The 15550-nt window shown below is 40.7% G+C and overlaps 1 protein-coding gene across 1 annotated transcript in view; it reads left to right on the top strand.

Moving 5' to 3' along the window:
• The window catches only part of wdr18 (WD repeat domain 18), a 31022-nt gene extending 17514 nt beyond the window's left edge, over positions 1-13508 (top strand). Inside the window, exons 6-10 of the mRNA XM_026323760.2 lie at positions 32-96; positions 2246-2370; positions 9461-9624; positions 11880-11948; positions 12568-13508. Of these exons, the coding sequence (XP_026179545.1) occupies positions 32-96; positions 2246-2370; positions 9461-9624; positions 11880-11948; positions 12568-12696 (552 nt within the window). The 3' untranslated portion in view covers positions 12697-13508. The remainder of the gene's footprint in view (positions 1-31; positions 97-2245; positions 2371-9460; positions 9625-11879; positions 11949-12567) is intronic.
• Positions 13509-15550: the final 2042 nt, after the last annotated feature.

Raw genomic sequence — 15550 nt, 5'->3', positions numbered from 1 at the left:
ATTATTTAAATTTTTTGTGTGTTCTGTGCAGAGTCTCAGTCGGGACAAATCCTTCCAGTCTGACAGTGATGGGAATCAGGTCTTCAAAGGACACAGGTGAGACACCATTCACAGGTATCACATTAACAAAGACCTAAGCGGTACGTAAAATCAACTAATAGATCTAGACCAGAGGTCCAGTTGCCCTGACTCAACCTCTAGGTAACTTCACCTGGACAACTGAGTTACTTTTGTAAAGCGTTTGTTGTGGTGGAGTCACTGCACAATGGGACATTAAAAACATAAAATAAAACCACAATATATATTAAAATACACAAAATACAATAAAGATTAAACATCATGTGAAACCAACAGACATGTGAAAGTGTATCCAGACAGTTACAGATGGTTTGATATTTCTCCACATTAAAACAGTTGTTCCTGTTTGGAATAAAGCACTGGGTGAGCACAGCTGTTCCTGCAGTGGCTGCTCTGGGTTTGGAGTTGGTCTCCGGTCGTGCTGTGGGTTCATGGTGATAAGCAAGGCCCCTCATTCCCATGAAGGAGTCACTGGACTAACCAGCAGAAATGTGTTCAGCCATCAGTGCTATGGCAAGAATAAAGACCAAGAAAATCACAAACTCTGCAGAAACAAGGACGAGCTGCTGCAGTGCAGTAAAAGCGTGTTGACACCAGCACAGGCTGTGTGTTCCACCCTTTACTACTTATTTCTTCAAGGTTGTGACACATGTTTATGCTTAGGCGCTCCTGTGTTTTATGCATGTGTAGCGCCCCCTACCTTTCTGCACTAGAATTTGTGTAAGGAGCAGCACCAGGTTCATTAACTAAATGCCTTGTGTTGTTGGATTAAGGCCCTCCTCCTTTCCTACACTGTACCCCCCTCCCCCCTTAGTGTATGTTATGTGAATAAACCGGGAAAAGAATCCCTTTTATCATATCCCTGTGCCCTACTTGGATAATATATCTACCAAAACACCCTAAGACGCAAAACAAATAGAAGAGTGATTTAACCAGTGCAATGCAAAATTTAATAAAGTGAGAGATAGAAATATTACTTTTCAATTCAACCAAATACTTAGACCCTTTCAATTATGACTGATACGGAATCACAAATCCCCAAAGAACACACCTCCACGTTGTTTTAAACTTATCCCCAGATAACCAGTTTAACAATTTACACCGCAATGGTTATGATAGTTTCACTTATGTGGAACTTAACTAAACAGTAGTAATAGTGGGCCCACACACACACATCCCAGTACTCACACCTCCCCCCGTTGCAGGCCTGAGACGTGGCTCGGGTGCGTTGAGGCCTTGAAACGTAAAATGGCCGCTTCACTCTAACAGCTCAACAACAAAACAGTATCTGCGGTCCAAAGCGCAGAAATCCTTCCTGTCACGGAACAGTTCGTTGCCGGAGGAACACCCAACGCTCCCGGTGGCTGGGTGCCCTATCCAGATGACCGCCGTCGTTCTCTCCGTCGTTGTCCTCTCAGTCGTCGTCCTCGTCGTTCTGCTCCCTCTTCCCAATCTTCCAAAACGTTCCCAGGTCTACGGAATCCCACAACCGCATTCAAACCGTGGCGAATGCGGGTACCTTTCACTCCGCACCCCTCGTTTTCACGATGCAATGTCTGCCGTCTCCGTTGGAAGCCGCATAGTCCGTCGTAGCTTCGTGTTCTTCTCTACCGGGTAGCTACTGACAACCCAGATTGAGCTAACAGTCTCTCAATAGTCCCGTAAACAATTTATATCCCCTTTCACCCAAAGTAATAACCTACTGGAATCACTTTTCTTTCTGTTCTCGTCAATTATTTACTCACGATCCTTTTCTAGCTACCTCCCTCTCTCTCTCTGTCGGGTTCCCGCTATCTCTCCCCAAAACCCTCCTGTCACGTTACGTGATGACGCCGTGTATATGCAGCAACATAACAGTACAGACCTGCCCCCTCACCCCTGAACTAGGAATGAATGCACACAGCCCCTACCATAATAAACATACCATACCACAACATAAATGTTTTAACCCCAGGATTTTCCATAGGGTTACACATGTATCTAGTCTGAACCCTGTAATGTGCAAGCAGGGACTCTGAGTGAAGTTTGGACCTAAACTTGACACAGACAGATTGAGACAGATGTTTAGGCACAGTGGCACACACAGATACAGATGTTTATTGATCTGGGCTAAAAGGTGTTTATTAATCAGATTTGCAAATAATGTGAACTGTCTGGTCGTCATCAGGAACATGGTGACTTGTCTGTCAGTCTCGATGGACGGGACTCTCCTCCTCTCAGGGTCACATGATGAGACTGTTCGACTGTGGGATGTCCAAAGTAAACAGAGCATCCGCTGCCTCGCCCACAAAGGTAAACCCCACCCACTTATTATGACATAAACAGTGACATTAACCCTCTGGGGTCTGAGGGGGTTTTGGGGGCCTGGACAAATTTTGTCATGTCCTGACATTTGTGCTTTTTTCAGTGTCTTTTAAACATATTAATGTCTAAAGTCTAATAACACTGTAATCAGCACAAAATTGGCTACAATAATATGTGAGCAGCAAGTTTATACATTATTGTGTTTTTGAGAAAAAAGTGTTTATGCATGGTTAGTGAAAAACTACAATTTTTTACTCACTGAAATAAGACCATAAAACACAAACAGAACATTGGTTCACAAGACTTTGGAGACCATCATGTTGTAGGCTAAAGTGTTTACTTCAGAGTGCTGTGAATGTCATCTTGTTCACACATTCACAGTAAACAATACACTGATTTAAATTTTCTAAGACACTTTTTGTCCAGAAAGGCCATATGCAGGAGGGTGTGTCTGAGGATGAATAGTCATGTGATTTACCTGAGAACACAAAAGACGCACTGAACGACCAGACAAAGACGCGCAAAATGAGCCTTTCAGTCAATGTAGATCAATCAATCCTGATTAACATTTCAGTGCTGTTCATAGTTTTACTGTTTCTGTACTGATCTGTCAGCAGACAGTAGAGATTTGAGTCAGACCAAATCAGATCTATAAAGATGAGTTTTAACCTTTGAGACTGAACTGATTGTTCATTTCTGCTGCTGCTGGTTGGTTAATGAGTCTTCTGACCCTGCCTGCCTCGTCTCTGTGAACAAGCTTTTACTTTCTCATTCATAATAAGTGATGGTGGATCAACAGTGATATGAAGAAACGTGCTGCCGTATTCGTGACTGGCACTCCTTAATTAGCCAAATCCTCTGCAGGCGTCTTACTTCAAATGAACCATCAGGAGACAATAATCCTTCCTTTGGCTGGTCCGACAGACCCGCCATCGTCACGTTTTCAGACTTTTTCCTTCCAATGCTGCTCATAACTACATGCTAAAAGAAAAGCTTCCCGCTTTGTGACAGCAGTACTTCAGACTGATTCATCTCAGCAGAACAGGTGCAGCTGTGTAACATCTGCCTACATATTAGGAAACCAAGTAAATATAAATACTGCCAACTAAACTGAAAATACCACTAAACACCAGAGGAACCACAGCTGTTTCTGATTACATCAGAATTAAATGTCTTGGTACAGAATGACTGGACATCAGTGGAAATCTATTAATTTTTAAATATAAATATGAGAAAAGTTTACAATGGGACTGCTGAGGGCACCTGAACATAACTTGCTTGAATGGGACAGTGCCAATGGAGCCTGAACGCAACATGCTGCATCAAACTGGACTTGGGTCTGAGTCTGTTCTCTGAGGGGGAGTCCCTTGGAGTCCTCATGGTTCTCTGTGGAGTTGGTGCTTGGTGGCTACAATCAAGGTGTTTTCTGAGTATCTGCAGTGCCTTGGCAACTCTTCAGCCTTGGACGCTTTTGCAGTCTGATTTACGTCTCCCTGTTGGACCAGATTCGGACCATTAGTGTAATTTCACCAGCCGGAGCCAAGCAGCCAATCAGTATTTGTAATTGAGTGGGAGATAATTAGCCCGTTTCTATTACCACAACAAGCAAGAATTATACTTCTCAGTACAAATGTCCGTGTTCTGGTTTTATCCAGAGCTTCCCTGCTGATTTACAGCAGCAAGGATGGGGACATGAGAAAAGCTTTTAAGGATGTTACAAACCAACCTGCATAGCACATAAAGACTCAAATAGTAAAATTTCAGGTCATTAGATTAAAGCTCTTTTTTCAGATTTCAGGTTCATGTATTTAAAATCAGTCACCAATATATCCTTTGTATTTAACCGTTGAGAGGACAAATTGACTCATAGCTTCACTTTTTGATCTGCATTGACTGGAAATTCTCCTCATACACATATCAAAATAAAAAAAAAAATGTGTGTCAGCAATTTGATGCTTCTTTCTCTTGACAGGTAATCTAATTTAAAATACGTCTCACAGTACAATACAATACAGTTTACATTACAGGAAGTAGAGGTGTGTTAGTGCAGATGTATGATGGGTCATACAATTACCTCCAGATATAAAAACTAAACGGGCAGCAACTACATTTCCACTGCATTTTCAAGGGCATGTTATTATTGAGCAGAAACCTGCACCTCCCTTCTCTTGACCTGTGTGGTGCACAGGTCCTCAATGGAGGGCAGGTTGTCAAACCACAAAAAACAGACTTGATTTCCCCTGTAGACCTGTACCAGCAGCTTTCAACTACCAAACTACCGAAACTGATTCAAAAGGATTCAGCTTTGATAAGTGGATTAGGAACTGGATTCTGATTTGATAAAATGCCAATGAAGCCATCTGACAATTTAGGACAAGAAGCTCTCCCATTAGATGGCTCACTAAACTACATCAAGCTGAAAGTGTGTGTACTTTTACTGTGATACTTTAGGTACACGAAGCTGAGAGTGTGTGTACTTTTACTGTGATACTTTAGCTACATGAAGCTGAGTGTGTGTACTTTTACTGTGATACTTTAGCTACATGAAGCTGAGAGTGTGTACTTTTACTGTGATACTTTAGCTACATGAAGCTGAGTGTGTGAGTACTTTTACTGTGATACTTTAGCTACATGAAGCTGAGAGTGTGTACTTTTACTGTGATACTTTAGGTACACGAAGCTGAGAGTGTGTGTACTTTTACTGTGATACTTTAGCTACATGAAGCTGAGTGTGTGTACTTTTACTGTGATACTTTAGCTACATGAAGCTGAGAGTGTGTACTTTTACTGTGATACTTTAGCTACATGAAGCTGAGTGTGTGAGTACTTTTACTGTGATACTTTAGCTACATGAAGCTGAGAGTGTGTACTTTTACTGTGATACTTTAGGTACACGAAGCTGAGAGTGTGTGTACTTTTACTGTGATACTTTAGCTACATGAAGCTGAGTGTGTGTACTTTTACTGTGATACTTTAGCTACATGAAGCTGAGAGTGTGTACTTTTACTGTGATACTTTAGCTACATGAAGCTGAGAGTGTGTACTTTTACTGTGATACTTTAGCTACATGAAGCTGAGTGTGTGAGTACTTTTACTGTGATACTTTAGCTACATGAAGCTGAGAGTGTGTACTTTTACTGTGATACTTTAGCTACATGAAGCTGAGTGTGTGAGTACTTTTACTGTGATACTTGAGGTACACGAAGCTGTGTGTGTACTTTTACTGTGATACTTTAGCTACACGAAGCTGAGTGTGTACTTTTACTGTGATACTTTAGCTAGACGAAGCTGAGTGTGTGTACTTTTACTGTGATACTTTAGCTACATGAAGCTGAGAGTGTGTGTACTTTTACTGTGATACTTTAGCTACATGAAGCTGAGAATGTGTACTTTTACTGTGATACTTTAGCTACATGAAGCTGAGAATGTGTGTACTTTCTGTGATACTTTAGCTGCATGAAGCTGAGAATGTGTGTACTTTTACTGTGATACTTTAGCTACACGAAGCTGAGAGTGTGTGTACTTTTACTGTGATACTTTAGGTACACGAAGCTGAGTGTGTGTACTATTACTGTGATACTTTAGCTACATGAAGCTGAGTGTGTGTACTTTTACTGTGATACTTTAGCTACATGAAGCTGAGTGTGTACTTTTACTGTGATACTTTAGCTACATGAAGCTGAGTGTGTGTACTTTTACTGTGATACTTTAGCTACATGAAGCTGAGTGTGTGTACTTTTACTGTGATACTTTAGCTACATGAAGCTGAGTGTGTGTACTTTTACTGTGATACTTTAGCAACATGAAGCTGAGAGTGTGTGTACTTTTACTGTGATACTTTAGCTACATGTACTTCAGCTGGGTGTGGGGTGTTCAGTACTGTGCTCAATGGTCCGTTCTGTCGGTGTAGTTCAATCCAATTTGTTTCCTTCACTATGTAAATGAGAAGCCTCCAGTTTTAATTATCAGACGTTTGTCAGTGGATTCGTCAGTGAGTGTGACGCAGCTCCTTGCAAACATCTTCCTTCTCCCGAGTGGTCTGTGTTCTTGTAGCTTCTTAAATTGATCCTTAATAATCTGACGGAAATTAAATTGAAAAATCACTAGACAGGAAGTTGGCCTGACAACGGCTCAAGCTCGGTGCTGTAGGCTGGAAAACCTCAACTGGACTGAAATCTGTATTATGGAGTGATTTGAGCGCTTTGTGGGGGGGTGAAGGTTGGTGCTCTCTGAGCAGTGGTAAATCGACTCCCACGTTGTTTGCTTGCTATGATTTTGGAGCTTTTGTTGGCGTGAAATGAGTCTGGCAGAGCGTCGGTTCAGCTGCTGATTTAGTGATTGAAAGCGTCTCTGTGGCCTCCATCTGATAAGCTGCAAGTCAAGGGTTGTTTGTGTGAAAGAATGAAAATGTTTTTTTCAGATTAAGGCTGCGGCTTCAGGTTCCCTTGTTTGGATTAAATCGGTCGCTGTAGATTTATTCCCATGGGATCTCCTGAACATCACAACACCTGGTGTGTTTCATGTCTGAGAGGTATTAAAGCCTCTGAAGCAGGAAGTGAAGCCGCAGCTGATCATATGATGTTGTTTTAATTGTCAGTAAGAAGAAATTTATGACCATTTAAACAGCATGAACAGCTTCCTGTTCTGGGTCGGTCAGGGAGTCAGTAGGTACACAAAGAGTGAGGTAGGAATCAGTCAGTATTGATAAAGGTTGACTGTACTGGTGCTGCAATGGAAACTGAGCTGTGTGCCAGATGATGTTAAAGAGGAGAAAAGTTCCTTGTTCATTTTCACATAAGTGATGTCGACATCACTGAGATGTTGCAGCTTCTTCAGAAAATTGGACAGAAGAGTTTTCAGAGAACATGATGTCACACTCAAAGACAGAAGCTGTTAATATTTCACTGGTGAATCTGTAGGAGAGCACTTTAATATTTCACACTGAAACCCTTTCAAAGAACTTGACAAATTAATGAAGTTGAATTTGTGGTTCGGCACAGATGTTGCATTTGTAAAGTAATGGCCTTTCAGTTTCTTGATCACTTTCAGTATTTCTGATCAAGATGCCACAGATGTTTCTGTTCGATTCCAAATGAAAAATGCTTCTGGGGTTCAGTGACTTCAGCCTGGGCACCAGTGATCTATCATTTGAGCTGTGCTGGTTTTGTTTGTAATTAACCACTTAATAAATCTTTAAAAAATGCGTTTTTGTTAAACAGTTTAGGCTTTGGTTAAATGTTTGGCCTTTTTGGTTCAGTGCTGGTTTGAGTGCCCTGTCAGGCTCGTGATGCGATGAAAGTTTGTCTGCTTGGCCTTCAGCTCGTCTCCTCGTATGGACTGAAAGCTTCAGTTCACAGACGAAGGATGTTTGAGGATGGGGAGGGGAAATCTGACCTGCAGATTCCTTAACATTTCATTAAATGAAACTCACAGATGGTCTGGTCTTATCTGTGGTCATGTTTAAAATACACCGGTGCTGACTGTTCAGAGCTTTGAGGATATCTTTTAATAATTCTTACTATGTGGATTATGGACAGTTGTTTTTTGTTTTTCAGTAAAGGAGATTCCGGTTTTTATTCACAGATGTGAGGAAGTGAATTTTCTAACCCGAGCTGAGAGCAGAAAACAAAGTCAGAAGATGATCTGTCTGACAGAGACACAACACTGGAAAAATAATCTGCAGACCCATTTAAAATGTTGGAAGTTTCACAGATAAATTCTGTTAAAATGTGGTGACTTTGCCATTTCCTCATTATGTTGATTAAAAACATAATCCGGCGAGCATTATCTTTCTGCTTCGTTACCGCTGCAAATTACTGGAATACAAATTTCCAGGTGACCAGGGACCAATGACAAATCAGAGCCACATCAACAACCAACCACAGATTAGAATAAAATGACAGACTATTGTAACCCTGAGGCCAAAAACATGAACTTTATTATCAAACATCAACATAGGAAGTGATGCAGTGATCAGAGCAACTTAATTACTGATTGTTGATCTGATGGAGCTGAGACGTTAATTTGGGTTGTTATTGAGTCTAGACCAAACTAGACGTTCTACAGTATGAGGTATTTTCCAGTCTGTGGTACAATGAGATATTTAGTTTGTTCTTTCAGTCTGCAATACAATGAGGTATTTTTCAGTTTGTTCTTTCAGTATGTAATACAATGAGGTATTTTTCAGTTTGTTCTTTGTCTGCAGTACAATGAGGTATTTTTTAGTTTGTTCTTTTATTCTGCAGTACAATGAGGTATTTTTCAGTTTGTTCTTTCAGTCTGCAGTACAATGAGGTATTTTTTAGTTTGTTCTTTCAGTCTGCAGTACAATGAGGTATTTTTTAGTTTGTTCTTTGTCTGCAGTACAATGAGGTATTCTTTAGTTTGTTCTTTGTCTGCAGTACAATGAGGTATTTTTTAGTTTGTTCTTTCAGTCTGCAGTACAATGAGGTATTTTTCAGTTTGTTCTTTCAGTCTGCAGTACAATGAGGTATTTTTTTAGTTTGTTCTTTCAGTCTGCAGTACAATGAGGTATTTTTTAGTTTGTTCTTTCAGTCTGCAGTACAATGAGGTATTTTTTAGTTTGTTCTTTCAGTCTGCAGTACAATGAGGTATTTTTCAGTCTACAGTACAGTGAGGTATTTTTCAGTCTACAGTACAATGAGATATTTTTCAGTCTGTAGTACACTCTGATCTGTACTGCACTATTCAGTATTTCTGCTGCAGCTTTGAGGTTATTCCAGGTTACAAATTGAAGAATTTCTTCTCTTTGATCTGTTCTTCGCTGCCTCAGGCTCCTCATCCTCATTCAGATGATGTCACAGTGAGCTGACAGCTGATTGGTCAGTTCAGCTGCAGAAGTTCAGAGAGGATTAACTGCAGAAAGCAGACCAGGTTTCACTCTGACTGTTATTGTGACCATCAGCAGAAAATGAATCACAGATTTCCTCATCAATTCATCATTTAAGTCATTTATCACCTAAAGCCTTGCATCATCCTTCATGTTTTCAGGTTTTGTCTCCAAGATTACATAATCCTGACCTGCAGTCTTCTAAGATCACGTCCTGTCTGTGTTCAGGTCCAGTGACAAATGCTGTCATCATGGCTGCTCCGGCAAACATGTTCCTGCCTGACAGTCGACCTACCGTTCCTCTGCCGCGCTTCAGCCGACACCTGCACGCCACGGAGGGTGACAGCGCTGAGTCGGGAGATGTTTGTGTCCGGCTTGGTCTCTACACACAGGTAGGTTAGCAGAAGAAGCCACGCTTTCTCACAGTTTCCTATTTAGTTTATCAGCCATCGGCTCAAAACACACTCATCCAGATAAAACTGAAACTGCAAACTGTGTTGAGACTTACTTTACACCAAAGGCTGCAGGTCTGGTCAAAGTTACAACACTAACTCAAACATTTGTTACACAATACTGACAATGTAAATACACTGAATAATTCAATTCAATCCAATTGATTTCTTTAGCTCCAAACCACAATAAAATCATCTCAAGGCGCTTCAACATAAAAACCCAACAAATCCCTTATGAGCAGAATTTGGCAACAGTGGACAGGAAAAACTCCCTTTAATGGAAGAAATATCCAGCAGAACCAGGCTCAGTTTAGGTTCTTACGGGCTGTCTACCTCCTGAACCTAGACTGGGAGCTGGTTCCACAGGAGAGGAGCTTGATAGCTAAAGGCTCTGCCTCCCATTCTACTTTTGGAAACTCTGGGAACCACAAATAATCCTGCACTCTGACAACGAAGTGCTCTATTGGGATAATATGGTACTATGAGGTCTTTAAGGTATGAAGGAGCTTGATCATGAAGGGATTTGTATGTGAGGAGAAGGATTTTAAATTCTATTCTGTATTTTACAGGGAGCCAATGAAGAGAAGCTAATATAGGAGAAATGTGATCTCTCTTGCTAGTTCCTGTCAGGACTCTGGCTGCCTGTTCAAGGATTTTAGAAATAAATGGCAGGTTGGATATTGGTCAATAATTAGCCAAGACTCCTGGATCAAGACTAGGCTTTTTGAGTAAGGGTTTGATTATTGCAGTTTTAAAGGCCTGTGGTACGTAGCCTGATACTAGAGATAAATTTACTAAGTCTAATAAAGATGAGTTAATTAATGGCAGGGTGCCTTTAAACAGTCTAGTCGGGATGGGGTCTAAGAGACACGTTGATGATTTCGAGCAACTACTGATGTAAATTCAGAGAGATCTATGAGAGAGAAGCAGTCTAAACATAACTGAGGTCCTACAGATGATTCAAGAGCTACTGTAGTAGAAGATTCATTTATTGCAGGTATAGGAAGGATCTGCTGAATTTTATCTCTAATAGTTGTGATTTTATTTGTAAAGAAACTCATAAATTCATCACTGCTGAGAGCTAAGGGAACACTGGGCTCAACAGAGCTGTGACTTTTTGTCAGCCTGGTTACAGTGCTGAAAAGAAACCTGGGATTGTTCTTATTTTCCTCTATTAGTGATGAAAAGTATGCAGTACTGGCTTTATGGAGAACTTTTTTATATGTTAGTAGACTGTTTTTCCAGGCTAGAAAAATTTCCTCTAAATTTGTGGAATGCCACTTCCTTTCCAGCCTTCGTGATGCTGCTTTAAGGTACGAATATGTAAATTATACCATGGGGCTAGTCTTCTCTGATTCACTAACTTCTTTTTCAGAGGGGCCACAGAATCAAGAGTTTCACGCAGTGAAGCTACAGCATTGTCAACAAATATGGTCAATTTGGTAGGGAGTGGGATTGAGGCAGCTGCCCTCCACTGTGTTCGTACTTGGCATAGGTGTAAATAAAGGTGGAATCATTTTCTTAAATTTATTAACAGCGTAGTCAGATAAGCATCTGCTGTAGTGGAATTTTCTTCCAAACGTTGCATGATCCATCATCTAAAAATTAAAAGTTATTAAAGAATGATCTGAGCATTTGGGGGAAATACTGTTAAATGTTCAAGCTTCTGTTGGACAGCTAAGAGCCCCTTTGCTCGGTGGCTCCACACCCGCTAAAATAGTGCTTGGCTAGTACAAACCTACGTTGCAACTTAAGAATGAAGTTTTTTTACGGTGAATCTAGTTTTTAGATGAGCTGAACCCAACAGGAAGTGAATCTGCTACCAAAAATACATCAGAGGAAAAACATAAAATGTGTTGCAGGTAAACACATTTATTTTGTGAAAGCACAAAATAAAGTGCCCATTTCATTAATTTCAGGTTGTTTCCTGTTTTCACACTTTATTTTTTTACACTAAAGCAACAGACAATAATAATTACCTTTGTAAAATATTAACCTGATAGATCTTACTGACTCAACACAGCCTGTAGCTGGCAGCTATTTACACTAATTTAAGTAAAAATATTTATTTTGCTTTGAAGACTTCATCTGTTTTTAATGTTTTTCTTATTTTAATCTTGAAATTTTTAATATATTTTGACACTATGCTTTTTTAAAAATTTTTTCTCAAGTTTGAAATCTTCATGTGTTTCCAGGAGGAGGAGGAGACATACCTGCAGAAAGCTGAGAGGCTGAACTCTTTGATGAATGCTGTGACTGATAAGGTGAGTGTGGTTTGGGCTCAAACCTGAGGTGATTAACATCATATGTCTGTTATGTTGCAGACTTTCATCAGTGTGGCTCAGACTGGCCTCAGGTCAGAAGCTGTGAACAGAAAATAGTCTGATGGGACACATTGCTGAGAGTTATCATCAACGATTGTTTATCAGTTCTAAGTTAAATAATGGACTTGTCAGAAACCATCACAATGAGACTTCTGGTGCTGCTGCGGTTTTTGTTGGAAAATAACAGAGCACAGAGTGATGCTGTTAAACTGGGCTGCATTGTATTCAGAGCTGTTCCTAATATTCTGACCACTTGCAAACAGGATGGACTAAACACGACCTGCTTGCAGTGTAATGTGGTTCATGGTAACAGCATAAAAACCCAAACTCCACACTCAACACATCACACACACAGGTGACTAATAAAGTGACCACTGATTGCAGATCCAGGTGGTTTGTTTTATGTGGAACCAGGTCATGTGATTTATCCTCATAACAAACCTGTCACAACATGTGCATGATGGGAGGGATCAGATAGCAGGAGCAATACACACACACACACACACATACACTTCTGCAATGCATTTAATAATCGTCTGTGTGCTGTGTGTCATTTCAGTCGGTGTTTGGTGACGGTGAAAATACAAAGGTTCGAGTTGCAGAGTTGGAGGAAGAAGTTCAGACTCTAAAGAAAATCAACAAAGACCTGTACGACTTCTCAAGCCAGCTGCTCACCAAGCCCACATAGACACACATGTACACAAATACACGCTGAGAAACACACACATGTACACAGATACACGCTGAGAGAGACACACATAGACACACATGTACACAGATACACGCTGAGAAACACACACATGTACACAGATACACGCTGAGAAACACACACTGGCGCAAAATAAAAGTCTTGTCTTTTTGTACAACTTCCTGTCTGCTAAGTCTGTTGTTGCTGCTGCAGGTTTCCACCATGGCACAGTTCACTGTTTGACTCACTCTACCTCGCTCTAACTAACATAACTAATCGACCGGAAGCTCCTCCAAACGCCAGCAGACGGATTACCGTAACATACCGTATTTTCTATGCTATAAGTTGCAAACAAAACAAAAACATCCTTGTTGATCAGAAAAAAACTGAAAAGTCCCTTCAGTATAAGTCACATTTCTAATTACTAATTATAGTCTGAATTAGCCTGTGAGGAATGTAGGCTCGACATAACAAGCAGAGGTGCATTACCAAATTCATTCATTCAGGTGAAGCGCGTGTCTCCCTCCTCTCAGGTGTGTGAATGTCAATACTCGCTCCAAGCTTTGTTTCAGCTGCAGCCTTTATTACCTGCAGCATCGCTGGTCTTTGGCGGCATTTTCCTGTGTGTTACACCAGAGTTAAAGTTTAGAGGTTAAATAAGCGTTTTTACTTCTCTGGAGGTGCAGGTATTTGTAAGGGGAAATTTACACCTTGACAGACAAATGTCTGCTACCTCCCTGTGTGTCCTGTGTTAATTCAACAAAGACTTTTTACACGGCTTTGTGTTCATTAGGAAGCAGACGAAAAGTCAGAGACACTAATTATATTATGTATGCATGATTTACATGTGGGGCAGCATGGTGGATGAGTGGTTAGCACTGTTGCCTCACAGCAAGAAGGTCATGGGTTAGCAACCCGGCCTTTCTGTGTGGAGTTTGCATGTTCTCCCCGTGCTTGTGTGGGTTTTCTCCAGGTACTCTGGTTTCCTCCCTCAGTCCAAAAACATGTATGTCAGGTTGATTGGTGACTCTAAATTGCCCATAGGAGTGAGTGTGAGTGTGTGAGGTGGTCTGTCTTTGTGTGTCTCTATGTGACCCTGTGATGGACTGGGGACCTGTCCAGGGTGGACCCCTGCCTTTCACCCGAGAGAGAGCTGGGATAGGCTCCAGCAGATCCCTGTGACCCTGGCTTTCAGGAAAAAGCGGGTATAGAAAATGGATGGATGGATGGATTTACATGTGAGTGACTCGTGTAAATTAATGCTGTTAACCTGATATAAAAGCTGATCATTTTCTGTGTTCGTGGTCAATCGGTATTGGTCCGTCCTGCAGACCACGTGCTCTGGTGTGACTGTTGCTTTGCCTATTAAATTTGCCATCCTTTAACCTGAGATTTGCCTCCAAGTGCGTTTTGCCACGACAGTATTATATTCAGTTGAGGCCAGTGACTGCGTGACCAACTTACTGTAAATAGACACATATGAGTCGGTACACATTGGTAGACTAATTATTCAAACAAATGCGGCCAACCAGCCTTAACTACCCATCAACACTTTACCACAAACACCTGCTGAGTGTTTACTCCACTGTACTAGAATATAACTAACTATGCAGCAGTGCTGCGAACTGCGGTTTACCTGCTTCTCACAACGTTCATGTATCCTGAACAGAGGTCCAGGGCCAGAGGTCACCCAGAGGCCAGACTGTCAGTAGACTCAGCACTGTTCATGGTGTTTTTATTGGAAAAACAAGAATGTGTCCCTGCACTAAAGGTTTATTACTATTGTATATTGTTTATGCTTGTTTTATACTGCGGTTATGTTGAGTGGAGGCTGGTGAAAAAGTCAAAACATGAAACACTTGGTTTGTTTATGGTTGTAAAAGTCAAAATGCAGAAAATTCTGCACTGAAGTGATGTCTGTCCATCTGATGGCTGCGTAACTGACTTGTTTAGTTATGAATAAAATATAACGTAAGAGCACTGACAGTGCAGATGCCTGAAGAGAGTCCAGACTCTGAGGGGGCGGACACATTCAATAATTATATTTATTGCATTGACATTAGAACAAACAATGAACAACAAGAATAAACATGTTCTTAGATCCGATAACTTCATTATACTGTGATAAACCTGTTTTATCTGCATATATTTCTAGCTGGTTACTAACAAATAGGGAAGTTATGCTCTTATTTTAATGTGTGTTAGTGAATTCAATTTACAGCTCCTGTCACTGAAGCCTCCTTTAGTCTTTAAATTAAAACTGAAGACGTCAGACATGTCCAGGTTGAAAAGTAAAACAACTGAAATTGTTTTTCGTTCAAAATGGCCAATCTTCATCTGCATCGTCTGGAAAAACAGCAGGATATTGTTGGATGTGGACTCACTTTAATAAACTGATGCTGTTTTTAATGTTCGGCCTTAATTTATCTCAGTGACAGGTGCTCACACACAAGAGCACAGATGTGAAACTATAAATAATAAAAAAAAAATCCACCTCAAAGCCATAGAGGATAACAATACATTAGAAATATTAAACATTGGATTAAAGTCAAAGAGCAAAAGGTGTAGGTGGAAACAAGAAAACCCAGCTTGTCAGTCAAACCCAAAAGCTTAAATATGGTTGTTAGAAGGTGTTTGGAAGGACTTGTTCAAATGAGCTCACTTTTATTGGGGATCTCACTGTCTCGTTTTTAGGAGACAAACCTGCAGCCCATGACTAAAATAATTCGTATGTGAATGTTTAATGTGATCCTGTCAGACACGAAGCACGTGTGAGGACAATGAAGACGATTATTTCCTTCATCCCTATGCTACTTTGGAAAGCTCAGCATTGTTTTATGTCTGTAAGCTCTCA

This window comes from Mastacembelus armatus, chromosome 4, assembly GCF_900324485.2.
Source record: "Mastacembelus armatus chromosome 4, fMasArm1.2, whole genome shotgun sequence".
Lineage (NCBI taxonomy): Eukaryota > Metazoa > Chordata > Actinopteri > Synbranchiformes > Mastacembelidae > Mastacembelus > Mastacembelus armatus.
This window is presented reverse-complemented; position numbering and strand designations above follow the sequence as displayed.